This window comes from Harmonia axyridis, chromosome 7, assembly GCF_914767665.1.
Source record: "Harmonia axyridis chromosome 7, icHarAxyr1.1, whole genome shotgun sequence".
NCBI classification, from domain to species: domain Eukaryota; kingdom Metazoa; phylum Arthropoda; class Insecta; order Coleoptera; family Coccinellidae; genus Harmonia; species Harmonia axyridis.
The window spans coordinates 26977872-26993229 of record NC_059507.1 but is presented as its reverse complement, the minus strand read 5'-3'; the positions used below and the strand labels follow the sequence as shown (position 1 = coordinate 26993229).

Here is a 15358-nt window from a genome sequence, read left to right as displayed (position 1 = left end):
AGTGACTTGGATATAGAACAAATTCATTCAACTGAAGAATACCTACTACAGTGACTTAATAAAATGGGCCTTACATTTCGAATAAATCTCAAAAATCAGGTAAGCGCAGAATACAAACAAAAAGTAGCCATATTCAGGCTCAGAAACCGGCAGCCAATCAAAAACAAGAGCACTCGTATCGCCACTGTAGTCATTAAGTCACTGTAGTTTCGGCTAGACTCTAGCTGAAACTACAGTGACTTAATGACTACAGTGGCGAGAGAGTTTCGGCTAGACTTTAGCTGAAACTACAGTGACTTAATGACCACTGTGGCGAAAGAGTTTCGGCTAGACTCTAGCTGAAACTACAGTAACTTAATAAAGCACAGTGGTGACACGAGTGGTAAAAGGTCTCGTTTTTGCGAGCTTGAGTTCGGAATAGGCAGCATTGGCTGCGTTTAGCAGAAAGAGCAGTTGCAAATCTGAACACTGAGCGCTCACTGATCAGAGAGGGATTTCCTGAACGGTTAGAAAATACCTAACCTCTAAATCTCCTGTTTTGACAGTTCTCACAACTTGTCGATTAGTGAGTGTAATTCAAAGTCGCTCAGAAAAATGGCGTCCATACATGTTGAGTATGCGCTCACTGATCAGATCCGTTCAGCGAAAATTCTTCCAACTGTTTTATAAATGTTGTGTCCGCTGAACGCAGCCATTGCCAAATGTTCTAACAACCTTTCAACAGTTTACTGCGTTTTCATTGACTCATGTGTAAGAATTAAGTGATGTCAAACGTATCTAAATTCTTGCATGTGGTAGAAAAGGACGAAAAATCAGAAGAACGTTTGAGACTACTTCACTCTTAGAATATAGATAGATTATTAATGTTCTAAGACTTCACTCATCCTGAAAAGTGAGGGCTTCTCAGAAGGGCTGGGGGAGTTGAATAGGTAAACTTTGACAGATGCGGGCAAACGCACATGGAAGTGTTCTGCCTCAAGCTAACCTTTTCCTGTTATATCCTTTTTAATTTGCCAATCCATTTTATAAGGTGTTTTGTGACCACATATTCTCATAGATTAAGTTACGTTCGTATTTATGTATTATTTCCTGTTATAATAATTTTGCTGACTCAGTATATGGGTGGATCATCTTGTGCTGTGAATACTTGCCATTTTAGTGAACCCACAGGACATAAGGTTCCCTAATCCAAAAAAGACATTCCTAGATTCAAAAAGTGGTTATCACTAGTTGGTAATAAAGAATTATTTAAAAAGCGCGAGCTCATAATCGGTCAAAAGCAACAACGTGTTAAAGATTCTGAGCAGTGTTTGAAGCTGTTTAAATGCAATTAACCTGAATTTTTGCGTCGATATGTTACAATGGACGAAACATGGCTCCATAATTTTACTCGATAATCAGCTGAGTGGACTGCACACGATGAACCGAATCCAAAGCGAAGAAAAACACAACAGTCAGCTGGCAAGGTAATGGCACCAATAGCGATTATTATATAGCGTTATTGGATCGTTTAACGGATGAAATCGTTAAAAAACGGCCCCATTTGAAGGAAAAAAGGTGTTGTTTCATCAAGACAATGCGCCGTGTCGCAAATCAATGAAAAAATTGCATGAATTGGGATTCGAATTGCTTCTGCATCCACCTTATTCGCCAGATCTGGTCCCCAGCGACTTTTTCTGTTCTCAGACCTCAAAAAAAAACTCGCTGGAAAGAAATTTAGCGCCAATGAAGAAGTAATCACCGAAACTGAGGTCTATTTTGAAGCGAAAAACAAATCGTATTACAAAAATGGTATTGAAATGTTGGAAGATGGCTATAATCGCTGTATCGCCCTCGAAAGCAACTGTGTTGAATAATAAAATCGAATTTTGACAAAATAATGTGTTTCACTATGGTAGACCGGGGACTTTTCAATTGGCTTGTTACTATGTTTTATGCGTTTTATTCATTATTTAATATAATAGGTTGTGTAAGAGGAGTATTTATTCCAAACAAACAGTCATTTCTGATGAAAAAATTCCATTTAAAGCCCAGCAAATAATAGGATTAGATTTTTGAGTGATAGTTTTCTAGTGAATGAAGTCAATGGAATCCATAGTTAAAAGATCTAAGCATAATTCTTGTGTTACGACTTACTTGAACCTAAAATCAGGACTGTCCGCTTTTGATTGAAGATTTATAATATAAATAATATAATTCATATTAATAATTATAATATGATGATCATGAAAATAATTGATACGATATAAGTAGATAATAAGTAAAAAGAAATGAATTAATCTCAATGAATTCAACATATTTGTCAAATGTTTGTAATATTATTAGTTATTAGTTAATTTAGGTTCAACTCCAAATAAATCTTTGAAAATATATAAGCAATTATGATTATTGAGGTATTTCGATAGTTCGCCTACATCCATATGAGTACCTCTTGCACTACTGCTCTGGAAACCGACTTCTTCGAACTTATCGAATTTCTTGAAATCTTCTTCGCCATTGAATTCCTCTGTGACTTTACAAAATATTCTTTTCCACGGCATGGATCTTATAAGTTGCCACCAATCATTACAATCGCTGGTTTTACCCTCAACGCAAATTATACCAGGCTTTCCAGGCATACAGAAGCCGTTCAGATTATAACACTGTGCCTGATTTAATATTTCCTTGCGTTTGAATTTGCTGTAAATATGATGAGAATATATCCATAGTCTACAGGGTGGCTCCTCTACGTTCTTGCTCGAAGTTTTCGATTCAGTCGAAAGCTGCATGTACGTAAGTGAGTTGTCTTTCAGCCAACAGATGGCAGTGAAAATGCAGGGTTCTCCTTTTTCCAAATTCTCCATGTAATCCTTGATGTCTTTGTTCAGTTGACCGCTCTGTATCCTGTTGAGTTTCTCGTTCCTGACGAATATTGAAGGAGCTACATCTGGATATTCGTGAGAAAGATTTACGAGTAGTTGAAATTTTAAGGAATCCACTTCTATGTTTATTGTTAGGTCGATTTCAGGTGGTAGCAGGTTACTCGTATTTTCTATGAATTCTTTGATCTCGTATAAAGTAGTGGGATCTTCTAACTTGATTTCTCCAGGATTGTAGAACACAGACTGAAGAGTTTCGAGTTCCGAGAGTTGGATTTCTAGATTGCTTATCAATTTTTCTGTCTTCATGATTGATCTGGAAAGAAAAGGAAGTAATTAATATTTTGATTTATCTACAATGATTTTTCTCTACAAAATGTTTCAGAATGTTTTTTCTTGAATAACATGATGTCGAGTGAAAAAGATCGTAGCGATGGTAAAAGTATCAAAAGTGACAAAATTACAGTTTTATCATGGGAATAATTATACATTCCATAAATATTTTAGCAACAAAATGTGCATAATTTGAATATAATATAATAATATAATAAACAACAGCATCATGCCAGGTCAAAAAAGAAAAAAAACACATTTCAGTTCTTGAAGAATTCTTCCAATGAATATACTGTATTCTCTAAGAGGATCGGCTTCACATTATTCTTAAACTTCTTCTCTGATAATTGCTTAATTGATTCAGGCAGCTTATTGTAGATTTTTGGACCCCAGAAGTCAACACCCTGTTGGGAAAATTTCCGTCTGTGGTATGGAATGCAGAGCTTATCTCTTCCTCTAGTATTGAAAAGATGATATAGGCCATTGAATGGAAAATGGTCCAGATTTTTATAAACATATGTAGCACATTCAAGAATATATACTGCTGGTATGGTTAGAATCCCCAACCTTTGAAAAGGAGCCCTGCAGCTGTCTGTCTGTTTGAGATTCATGATTATCCTTATAGCTTTTTTTTGTAGAATCAGGAGGTCATGGACTAGTGGTGAGGTACCCCATAGGAGTATTCCATATGTTGCCACAGAATGGAAGTTGGAAAAATCAGAGCTGCTTGCCTGGAAGATATTTTATTCACTGTTGATATTGAATATATAGATACGGACAGCTTCTTCTTCATTTCCTCAATATGTGGCTCCCATGACAAAACTCCGTCCACAGTTATTCCGAGGAGTTTGATTGTGTTCTCCTTCTTACTTCTTATCTGTAATTGTTGAGTCTTGGATTCGTTGATGGATAGACAGTTGGAGTGGAACCATTTGCCTGAAGTCGAGTGCACATATCTCTCCAACAGTTGTAGCTGCTCAACACTAGTATCCCTTATAAAAAAGGAGGTGTCGTCTGCAAAAAGAAGGGTTCTTAATGTTCTTTTGGATGTTTCCATACTTAGGTTGAGATCATTCATGTAAATAATAAAGAGCAGAGGTCCAAGAATTGATCCCTGAGGAACCCCCGCTGATATGCTCTTTACCTCCGAGAGGAGATCATTCCATTGTACTTGCTGTTCTCTGTTTGATAAGAAAGAGCAAATCAACTTCAAAGCTGTACCATCCATACCATAGTACCGTATCTTACTGATCAGAATGCCATGATTTACCGCATCAAAAGCTTTTGTTAGGTCTTTGGAAAGCATTTGTGAGATCGATTTTTCATCCATAGCTTCGATAATTAGATGCATCAGCTCAATGAGCATTGTTGAAGTCGATTTGGCGTTTCTGAATCCATGCTATTGGTTGCTCAAAATTTCATTGCTTTGAAAGTGTTTGAGAAGTCTCGTTTTTATAATCTCTTCGAAAATTTTTGATATGACAGGTAAAATGGATATAGGTCGATGGTTTGATGGGTAACATTCTTCTCCTCTCTTATGTATTGGTATGATTTTTGCGTTTTTTAGTTCATACGGAAAGACACCTTCAGCCAGACATTTATTGATATATGCTTTTATTGTTCATGTTTATATCACGGCTGTTGCGTTGAAAAGAAAAAGATCAAGGTAATCAGTAGGAGATATTATAATAATATAATAATAGATATTCAAGATGTTCAAAGTTTGACTGCCTAATTAGACGTTACTAGACGTCATATCATATTGTTCGTAATTTATTATTCAGCTAAAATATTTCCGAAGCTCCGACCCTTCCGATTACAAGAAAAAAAACTTTTTTTCATTTTTTCTTAAACATTATCAAGATTTCCATTCTCAATAACTTCTTCCTCAAATTCAAGAGGTGTAGGATATTCCTACATCATTCTATTTAGAAAAAGTGAATTGAGTTCACGCATTGGATATTTACAACAAAAATAATTCACATAATAGTGACTAATGAAATCATCCCCTTTTTACATTTTTTTTTACTTTGAAAACTATTAGGACTAACACAACAATTTGAGGAAGGAGTGATTGAGAATGATAATCTTGATAATATCTGGGAAATAAAATGAAAAAAAAGTTTTTTGAAATTTTGTTTTCATTTTTTGTATAACCGGAAGTGCTGGAGCTTCGGAATTATTTCAGCTGAATTGGGAATTATGAACAATATCATATTCCGTAATCTCACATTTCAAATAGACTTCGTTCTTGAGAGAGTATAATAGGCAGTCGAACTGTAATAAAATATACAGGGTGTTTCCTAAACATGCGGCAAAAATTCAGGGGGTTGTTCCTTGGACTATTTTAAGCATGTTTTGTCCTTGGATGATTTTTGAAAAACCTCATTGTTTCGAAGATACAGGGCGAATAACATTCTTCATATTTTTAAAATTAATAATAGTTTAAATAAAAATGCGTACCGCACTGTGTTCACTAAGTAGGTACAATTTATTTTTAAATTTGTTTAACAACATTCCAATTACTAAAAACGGCCAGTTTTTTGACTAAAAATTGATAAGTGCAGATGGTAAAGGAATACAGATTAAACACGGTTTTCATTTGAATTCGTTTTGTGATGTATTAGCAATTTTTAGTCAAAAAACTGGCCGTTTTTAGTAATTGGAATGTTGTTAAACAAATTTAAAAATAAATTGTACCTACTTAGTAAACACAGAGCGGTACGCATTTTTATTTAAACTATTATTAATTTTAAAAATATGAAAAATGTTGTTCGCCCTGTATCTTCGAAACAAAGAGGTTTTTCAAAAATCATCAAAGGACAAAATATTCTTAGAATAGTCCAAGGAACAACCCCCTGAATTTTTGCCGCATGTTTAGGAAACACCCTGTATATACAGTGGAATAATTTGATAAGATCCCCGAAAAAAGCAAAAATCTGAAAAAGAAAGGTGTTTTGGAGCTTAAGATCGAATACCTAAGTAGATTATCAGCACAAATACAAAGAAAAACCAGACTTTGAAAGAAAATAACTCAATATTGAAAGAGAATTATATGACAAAATGAGTTACATGTTAGGTATATCGGAAAAAGTAACATGGAGAATATAACGCAATATTCGAATATACTCAAAAATAGCTGCTGAAGAGAAAATATTGGCTCGAATTAGGCATTACCGAAGAGTACTACAAGTGACTTACATATAAAACAAACAAAACAAAGTTAACCTCAAAAGTCAAAAAACAATAACAGCACAAAGTCCCAAAAAAATTAAAGATATTACAGAGATCACAAATATGATAGTTCAGTGAAGTAAAAAGAAACAGAAACATAGAAGTGATAAGAAACCGGAATGGTTTTTGAAAATACAAAAGCCTCCAGGACGGAAGAGGAGGAAGAATGCAAACATTTTCTGAATGAAGAGAGTTTGAATATGCAACCGAATATTGTACCCTCAGAGATTGTACCTCAAAGAAGTTATATATATATATATATATATATATATATATATATATATATATATATATATATATATATATATATATATATATATATATCATAGTTCTGTCAATATACTCGTATAGACCTTCAAAATGAAATATACGATTTTTTTTCTCGAGAATGTAAAGTTTTGGAGGAAAAATTTATTGAAAACAAGCAGATATTAGGTAATAGTAATATCGAATTGTTAAGAGCAAATAAGGATGGATTTGACTTACTTAACCTAATGAAGAATGAACTCGCTAATCTCAAATCAGCCATTAACCAGGATATAAGAGTACCTAACTGATAGGTCAAATTCATCCATTGACAATATTTCTATAAATATTTCATATTTGTTCTATGTTAAACATCAGATCATAGAGCGCAAAAAAAACAGTTTCCTACTTCATGGAAATTGAGAAAAAATAATAATTAGGTTTTGTAGACTTTGTGGTTAGCAAAAAATGGGATATTGTATGAGAGGTAGACAGAAGAGTTTAGTAAGTAGTGAATATTTCCATGTTTTAATTCGGAGATATATACAGGGTGTCCTAGGAAGAATGCGACAAACGGATACCATGAATGAAGGTCATCATGGACGACTCGTATCATGAAGTTCCAATCGCCTGAGTGCCTTCGTTTGGGATATTCAGGGAGATGTTCATCTTATAATAATGTTTACTGATCAACCTGTAGATATGAAGGTGACAAGCAGAGATTCAGAATTTCTATTATGAATTAATTCTTTGTGGTTACAAAAACAAACATCATAATATTCACGTACAGAGTGTAATATAATATTCACGAAAATAGAAAAAGTCTGAAATTTTCCTAGTCAGGATCTGATTTATTTCAGAAATATTGAAGGAAGGTTAGGAAGGCGATATTAGAGGCTGACAAAACTTCAAAATTTGAAATTATTCCCAAACAAAGGAACTTGGGCAATTGAAATCTCTTGAAACGAGTCGTCTATGATGACCTTCATTGCTTCATTCATTGTACCCGAATGGTAACGAACAAATACCTATGTATTTAACGAGAGGGTTATAGGGAATCATGCAGGGAAATTTAAAATCAAGATTATTTTTTTGTTATGTGGTACCTATATACCTACTTGTTTGTTTTTATATAAAAAAAATTGGCATGCAATTGCCAAATGAAAATTATTATGGAACAAGAAATTTGGATATTAATTTTACAACTCATATTACACTAAGCAGAGTCCTTCTTTTATTGCTATAAGGCTACTAATAAGTTGAATGAAATTAAATGTATCACATTTTTCAACATTCAGGAAAGGAGTAAAACATCTGCTTATTACTTTGGAATTAAATTGCCTGAAATAATATTTCAAGAGAACCCCATGACGTTATTTCATTTGAATTGTTAGCTTGATTTCATACTGTAAATTCAAATTGAATTGAAATAAGGATTTTATGTTATTATTGTTTTTCAGGGAATTTTATGTTTAGCGGAATAAAATTGATGAACAATAAACCAATCTATAATGCGACGAAATATGAATACTTCCATCACTTCAATGAATGGTTTTTTGTAACCATAGAAGAATCAGTTATTGGAAATCATAAATTGGGAACGAATCTCCTCATATACAAAATTCAGGTAATTACTTTGAAAAAATTCTACATATTATTGCAACGATCGAGCCATCCACGCCACTGATTTCCTTCGAGAGAAGTCTGCAACCGTAGTCTATAAGGTTCGGGTTCGTTCGAGTTCTTGCTTGAGTGTTCGGTAACCATATACATACATGATTTTACAATAAGGCCCAGTTTCACCAAATGCTTTAATCTTGACTTGGCTCTTAAGTGAGGCATTAGATCACGATTAATGTAATGTAGCGTTTCACCACACTCCAAAGCGCCATTTAATCGACCAATCGCGATTTAGCACTAATCGGCCATTTTTGGAGGATTATAACCTTTCAAGTTGAGATTAATAATTATTTATCAGTATGGAACTCTTGTCTATGTAATTATTTTTCCGGAAATTTTTAATTTTTGGGTCAATTTTATCAAAATATGACTATATGTATAGGCTCAATATTACCCATTTAAAATGTTTGATGGAAATATTATTTAAGAAGCAGTTAAACTTGTTAATAAAAATAAATAAGTTAATAAAATTACTTATATAGTTTTTTTTCCAGAATGTGTGGTTTTGTGAAATGATATAATTTCTTTTTAACTTCTGCAAGTTTCCGACATTTCGAAGCATATCACTCGACATTTTCGGCAAAAATTAACTTTGTTGATGACAAATGATTTGAAATGTTACGAGTTATGAATGAATGACACCTGACACCTAGCGCCAATGGTGGTCATCACTGCTAATACGATACAGAACACTATATAACTTTTTGTTCACAACGTTGCCAAATGGTTTGACTATTTAATCGCGATTTGGTTAATCGCGATCATCTTCGGACGGGTTGATGCATGGTGAAACAGAAAACACTGTTAAGCCTGCTTTAGTAACAAGCTGAGTTTAATCAATCTGGGATCAAGTGCTGTTTGGTGAAACTGGGCCTAAGAGGTTTGATTTTGAGTAGCCCGTATCTGGGTAGCGGTCATCTTTTGAAATTTGACATTAAAAACTACGCCATTACTAAAAATGGATCAATACAAACTTCAGCAACGCACTGAAATTGGTAAAATTGACTAGAAACATGCATTGAAATTTTGCAGTCACAGTTCGTTTTTGCACTTTTGGATCATCGTGAAGCACCTTCTCGGCCTGCAATATTGAAACTGGTGGAAAAATTCGAGCTGCTGGGACAAGTTAGTGATGTGAAAAATCAAAACCGTGTGCGTCGCCATTGATTCATTGATTTCTCTTGAAATATAGGTATTCGTTTTTTTAATATCCAAATGAAAACTTTTATTGGAAAATCCTTTATATGTATACAGAACGAAGTAACTAAAGGGCAGTTATAGTCATCGACTAGTGCTGTGTGATATTCAGTTGAAATAAATTCTGTATTTGGGGAATAAAATTAGTGCAGTAAAAAGTAGTTAATTTGATTAATAACTATATCAAAATATTAGCAATATTATGGTACAGGGTCGGCCAAATCGACACTTTTGAAAGGGAAGCCCTATTTCTATACTAGATAGAACTAAGACTTCGCTTCAAAAAGTGTCCAATTTGGCTCATTCTGTACATGAACTATGAGTTATATCGAACTATAGAACAGAAAATCCGATAAAAAAATTTCTGGTAAACTATGAGAGATATCTGGATTCAATTTTGTACAAAAATTGGTTGTTGAACCACATGCGATGCTTCTTGTCAATCAAGTCTGAAAAAGCATTGGTTTTGTGACCTTTTGAGGGCTTGATCAAATTATATGTTAAAACTTATTTCTTCGAACTATTCTAAAAGTTCATTATTGGAAATAATTAACCAAAAATATCAGTTGAGAAAATACAATGCAAATAAACAAAATATGTATTCATTACTTGGCCTTTTTTTTTCAGAATAATACATACTCCAGAATGCCCGATTGGAAAATATATACTGTCGGAGAATTTTGGATTTACCCGACGGTAAATTTGACTTACATTGTTGCCAAGGCATCTGATCAACATTACTCTGGTGTATATGAATTTGATGGATCAGAACTGTTACCTGTCCAAAATATAGAAATGGAAAATGTTTCTGATGTTAGTATTTGGTGAGTGTCCAATTTCCCAAAGAATTATAATAGATCATTAATAATAGACATTTCTAATATTTTAAAATTGAAATTTTCACATGACCTCTTGGAAAGTACTTCAGATTGATGTTCTAAAAATTGTTATTTCAGAAGTTTGTTCAATACTAAATTTTAAATGCGCGATTTTAGGGACAACTCAAATTCATCAAAACTCAAGATTTTCAAATTAGAACCTATATTTTTTATTATTTCAGTCGATACTACGTCCAAAAATAGTGGAGGTTACTTAAGCAAACCCTATACCTAAAATGAATACTTAAAGAGTTATCGAGGAAGAACTTTAAATGAGGAAAAACCGCTATTTATAACTGTGTGGAGTAGTCTGCGATTTCCGAAAAACACAAAAAGAAACTAAAATTCGATATTTCCATAACTAAATTTGACATATCAAGAATTGTAATGAATTATTCGTAATTGAAAATTGTATTGGTTTATGGATTTCTCAACAATCCCAACGAAAAATTAATTAAAATTCATGAAATGTAAAATTTAGTTATCCAAACATCGAATTTTAGTTTCTTTCTGTGTTTTCCGGAAGTAACAGACAGTTATTAACACAGTTATAAATAGCGGTTTTTCCTCATTTGAAGTTCTTTCCCGATAACTCTTGAAGTATTCATTTTAGGTATAGGGTTTGCTTAAGTAACCCCCTATTTTTATATGTAGAATTGACAGAAATAACAAAAAATATAGGTTCTAATTTGAAAATCTTGAGTTTTGATGAATTTGAATTGTCCAAGTTCATGATCCTCTTATAAACACTCTGTACATTTTTGGTCCAAGCCGAAAACAGTCTTATAATACTACGTATTTGCGGAATCGAAAAAGAATAAAAATTTTTTCGAAAAAAGTTTTTTCTGCTGAAATATTCAAAAAATGTGAGTCCTCATCGCCACCTTTTTTTCATATGAATCCCAATAAACTCATGAACCGTTGAATTTTTACCCAAGGTATGGCATATTGCCAAAATTGTCATCAAAGAAGCTATCTAATGATGCAATAATATACTGGGTGTGCCATTTGAAATAAGGAAGTAGTAGTCTGTTTCCGGTATAACCGGAAGTTGTAGAGATCTGAAAATATTTTAGAGAAAAAGATCATTGTCTCAAACCCCAATATGCGAATTTTCAGCTCAAAATTATGATTAGTTTTTCATAAACGTCTAATAGGCCATCCCGGTGAATCACCCTGTACAGTATAAACTTGTTTTGTCAAAAACCGTCAATGTTGACTTCGTTTTTTTCACTTTTTACAGGGAAACAGAAACGAAAATGCATATGGCAATATCAGGTATAGGAATTCGCAATCAAACATTAAATTTCAACGAGACGAAAAACTACAGAACCACATTCGTATACAAATGGGACAAATATTATTTCAACCTAAAGCAAGTAATCGATAAATTGGCCGATAGGCTCTTGGCATTCACAGTAGAGGGACATACTTTTCTGCTCTTGAATCTCAACAAGACAAGTCGAGGTAACAACTAATTTGTTTCGATGGATTTACCATTTCTGGGCTTAGATTTTTCAGGAGAATATTCGGAGATCTACAGACTTAACCTTGAAAATGGCCTCTACGAAATTTACCAACGAATACCTACGTACAATTGTACTGACGTGAAATTTTTCTCCATACAGACTTTCGATGGATACGATAATTACTTGATTATGGGTAATCATGTTAATGGTAAGTACCTAAGAAACAAATATGGCTGTGGCTTCCATGAAACTTTGATTCTGTGCATCCAATAGTAAACCCGATAACTACCAACGGGAAGAACCTAGAAACTTGAAATTTCTGGGGTATACGTACGGATCTTAAATGACGCGGTTATGTTCATTAAGGTCGATTCATATTATCCGACACGTATCGTTTCAGACACCAAGCGAATCGTTTACGACAAATATCATTTGATGCGTTTCTAATGAAGTAATTCACATTGTCCGTTCCCAATCAGCCTCTTCCCAATGGATATGCTCTCTCGCAAAATCCAAACGCGCCCTTCGATGGGCTGGGGTAAGAGCTGGGCCTCTTGCCGCGACACGAGGCCTTAAATCATATTCTCTGAGGCGATTTCTAATTGTCTGAGTGCTAATTTGTACCCCATGAGTTTGCTCAAGCTGATTTTGCCTACCACACTTATAGGCGAAATGCTAGGTTGAAAGCGTCTAGATCACACCTAGAAAGCACGGAATCGTCTAACTCTTATAAACAATCCGCCCATGAAAGCCTTCACCGTTAAATGTCTTGAATCATTTTGGACTCTCCTATGAGGAAGAAAGGGCTCTCACAATAATGTGTTAGTTTTGCTCTATATCCCCACTGAATCCATTTTGATAATTTGTATTATATTATAGGTGAAAACGTAGATGAGATCCCTCCAATAATTTACAAATATGTGAATGGTTATTTCCTTCCTTTCCAAAATTTGCATATAGAGAACATCATGGAAATTCAGATATTTCAGGTGAGTAACTGCTTTAATATGTTCAGAAAAAACAACGAGCGGAAGGCCATTTCTTATGTTGATACTGTAAAATTCTTACCTCAAGAAAAAAATTATCCTTAGTTATGTAGTGACGCTTTGCTTGTCCGAGAGATGGCGTCGTGGGATACGCATCTCTCGGAAGATTGAAACCGCTAGGATATGAATCCGACTGATGTACTGATGATTCCATCAGTTTTTCCGGGATGAATCACCTTGATTCTCTGAGAGAGAGCCTACCTTCAATATTGGCTGATAACGCCTCGCCAAAGTTTTTTGAATAAATAAATATGATTATTATTATCATTATCAAAGTCATTAATATCCTTGGATTAGTTCAAATATACATTACACAGGTAATATCTCAAGGTGGAGAGTTCGACTCCCAACAGAGTCTTTTAAATTTTTTTTTTGTGATAACTTTATATTACCATCTGGACTATTTCGGCACCTCTATTTAAAAATTTTGGCCCTCAAAGTCCAACCAGTTTTTTTACAATCATCTTAGAGGACTGAAGGAGAAATTTGGATGACTTTAATGGAGGAAACGTTTGATATTTTTCGATTCTGTTTTCATATTCATATTCTAGTGTAACCAGAAATAGTACCTTCAAAGGTTATATGCATAACTGACCATATTCAATTAAATATTGCCCGGAAATTATGTTGAACACCCTGTATCCCGCTTATACTTCGAAAACTAGTTATATGTCATAAGGTAAAAATTATTCTCCCGGTGTAATCTGAGAGACTATACATGTTTGTACAGTTTATGATGAAAAACCCTGTATATCCGAAAAAGCCAAAATTCATATGTAACAGACCGATCAGAATATCTACATAAAATTCTATAAAAATTGGAAATAAAATTTTAGAAGTTAATGATCTGTCACAAAGGTTTGTGGATACCGACAAGAAACCATAGTTTGCGAGCGGAATTGTTGAAATCGGATATCAAAAATTATTTTCATCCTGAAAGCGATCACAAAGTGTTTTCTCCTTTCGTAAGACTCGAAATAAATGCTTACATTTTGTGGATAAAAATGAGCCCTATTCTGCGACTTCAAATCGAATAGAGATGGTATGGATCGAATAGAAATCGTTTCGAATTTGTATTCTTTAACTCGAATAGAATTATTATGGATATCAATTACGAATTACATTTGGCGATAGAAAAAGAATTATATACAGAATACCAGAGTTCGATGCGATAGGAGTGAAACATTTCGATTGTTCAGATTACCATTCGATTCGATCATTTCTATTCGAGTCACAGAATAGTGCCCATTATTATATAAAACTCATTGTAGCATCAGAAAATCTCTGCATTCCTCCTGCTGGCTAGGACCGAGTACCAGGGTTTGAAAACCTACCAATACGATGGTTGGGTATTCCAGGAGACATCATACGACATCAACAGCGATCTGGGCGAAGAAAAAATTTCGAATGCCAAGTTTGATGTTATAGAAAACGGCACAAACGTATTAGGTATTTTTGTAATAGATTTGAACATTCTCTCAATTCAAAACAATATTAATAGTTTTAGGATTCAACAGACGGAAGGCACTAGAGTTCTACATGTTAGATTTCGTATACGAGAACGAGATCTTTAATTTTCTATATGAAACTCTTCAGTGGTGTAAGACAAGTGTCAGTAAACTATCCCAGATACCCAGACAAAAAAGAGAAGCAGAACCTGTAGGAAAGGAACAAGAACAGGTAAATATATAACTATGAAGAAATTATTCCAAGGGCTATTCCCTAAATTTTACCATAAAATCAACATTCTCATGTTTTGAATTTTGTGTTCGATCTCGAAAAATTGTGGAATTTGAATGGTATTCATTACTGATATATTATATTTTGAAACAGTGAAATGAATACGTTAAAGTTGATTTCAAATCAGCGTAATACATCGACGATAATAAGTCCTGGGCCTAACGAAACCTACTAAGCTTTCGAAGAAGCGTGTCAAATTATAAAAACATTGCCTTTGGCCAGTTGCTTTATGGTATTACGTCACTCCCATGTCAGCAGAGACCCCTGGATATATGTATGATTTCAGGAATCTCAGAGTCATCTATAAGTTAACTAGTAATCATAATTTACTACTGGAAAATTAGAAGTGATACATAAGACTCCTCGCATTTTATATATGATATTCCTTTGAAAGAATTCGGTCATACTTTAAACAATAATTTCCAAATTTTTCATTCTGAAAATAAAAATACTATCTCAATATTCCTCGAAATGAATAAATAAAGTACCTAAAATAATCTTTGGAATAAATGAACAGATATCAAATTTTTCTTTGTTGAATATTTTCAAATAATTTGGGCGAATATAGTGCAGTAAATTTTCGAATGGATTTGAAATTTTATTATCTCTATTGTCAATTTTAGAGTTTTCTTTTTGTACCAAGGTATATTTGTATAGTTGTAATTCTTATTTTGTTT

General features: G+C 33.7%; 2 protein-coding genes across 5 annotated transcripts in view; one reads left to right on the top strand and one right to left on the bottom strand.

Moving 5' to 3' along the window:
- The window catches only part of LOC123684687, a 36560-nt gene that overhangs the window by 1267 nt on the left and 19935 nt on the right, over positions 1 to 15358 (top strand). The window contains exons 3-9 of the mRNA XM_045624054.1: positions 8132 to 8298; positions 10176 to 10372; positions 11670 to 11893; positions 11939 to 12103; positions 12775 to 12884; positions 14213 to 14390; positions 14443 to 14621. Coding sequence (XP_045480010.1) covers positions 8132 to 8298; positions 10176 to 10372; positions 11670 to 11893; positions 11939 to 12103; positions 12775 to 12884; positions 14213 to 14390; positions 14443 to 14621 — 1220 coding nt within the window. The remainder of the gene's footprint in view (positions 1 to 8131; positions 8299 to 10175; positions 10373 to 11669; positions 11894 to 11938; positions 12104 to 12774; positions 12885 to 14212; positions 14391 to 14442; positions 14622 to 15358) is intronic.
- LOC123684688 (RWD domain-containing protein 2A) overlaps positions 1927 to 15358 on the bottom strand; it is a 33654-nt gene continuing 20222 nt past the window's right edge. For 2 of the 4 annotated variants that reach the window (XM_045624056.1, XM_045624057.1), the window contains exon 2: positions 1927 to 3174. In XM_045624056.1, the coding sequence (XP_045480012.1) occupies positions 2322 to 3167 (846 nt within the window). In that variant the 5' untranslated portion in view covers positions 3168 to 3174 and the 3' untranslated portion in view covers positions 1927 to 2321. Of the gene's footprint in view, positions 3175 to 6911; positions 7014 to 15358 lie in introns of those variants that run through there. The other 2 variants (XM_045624058.1, XM_045624055.1) reach the window with 2 other exon arrangements.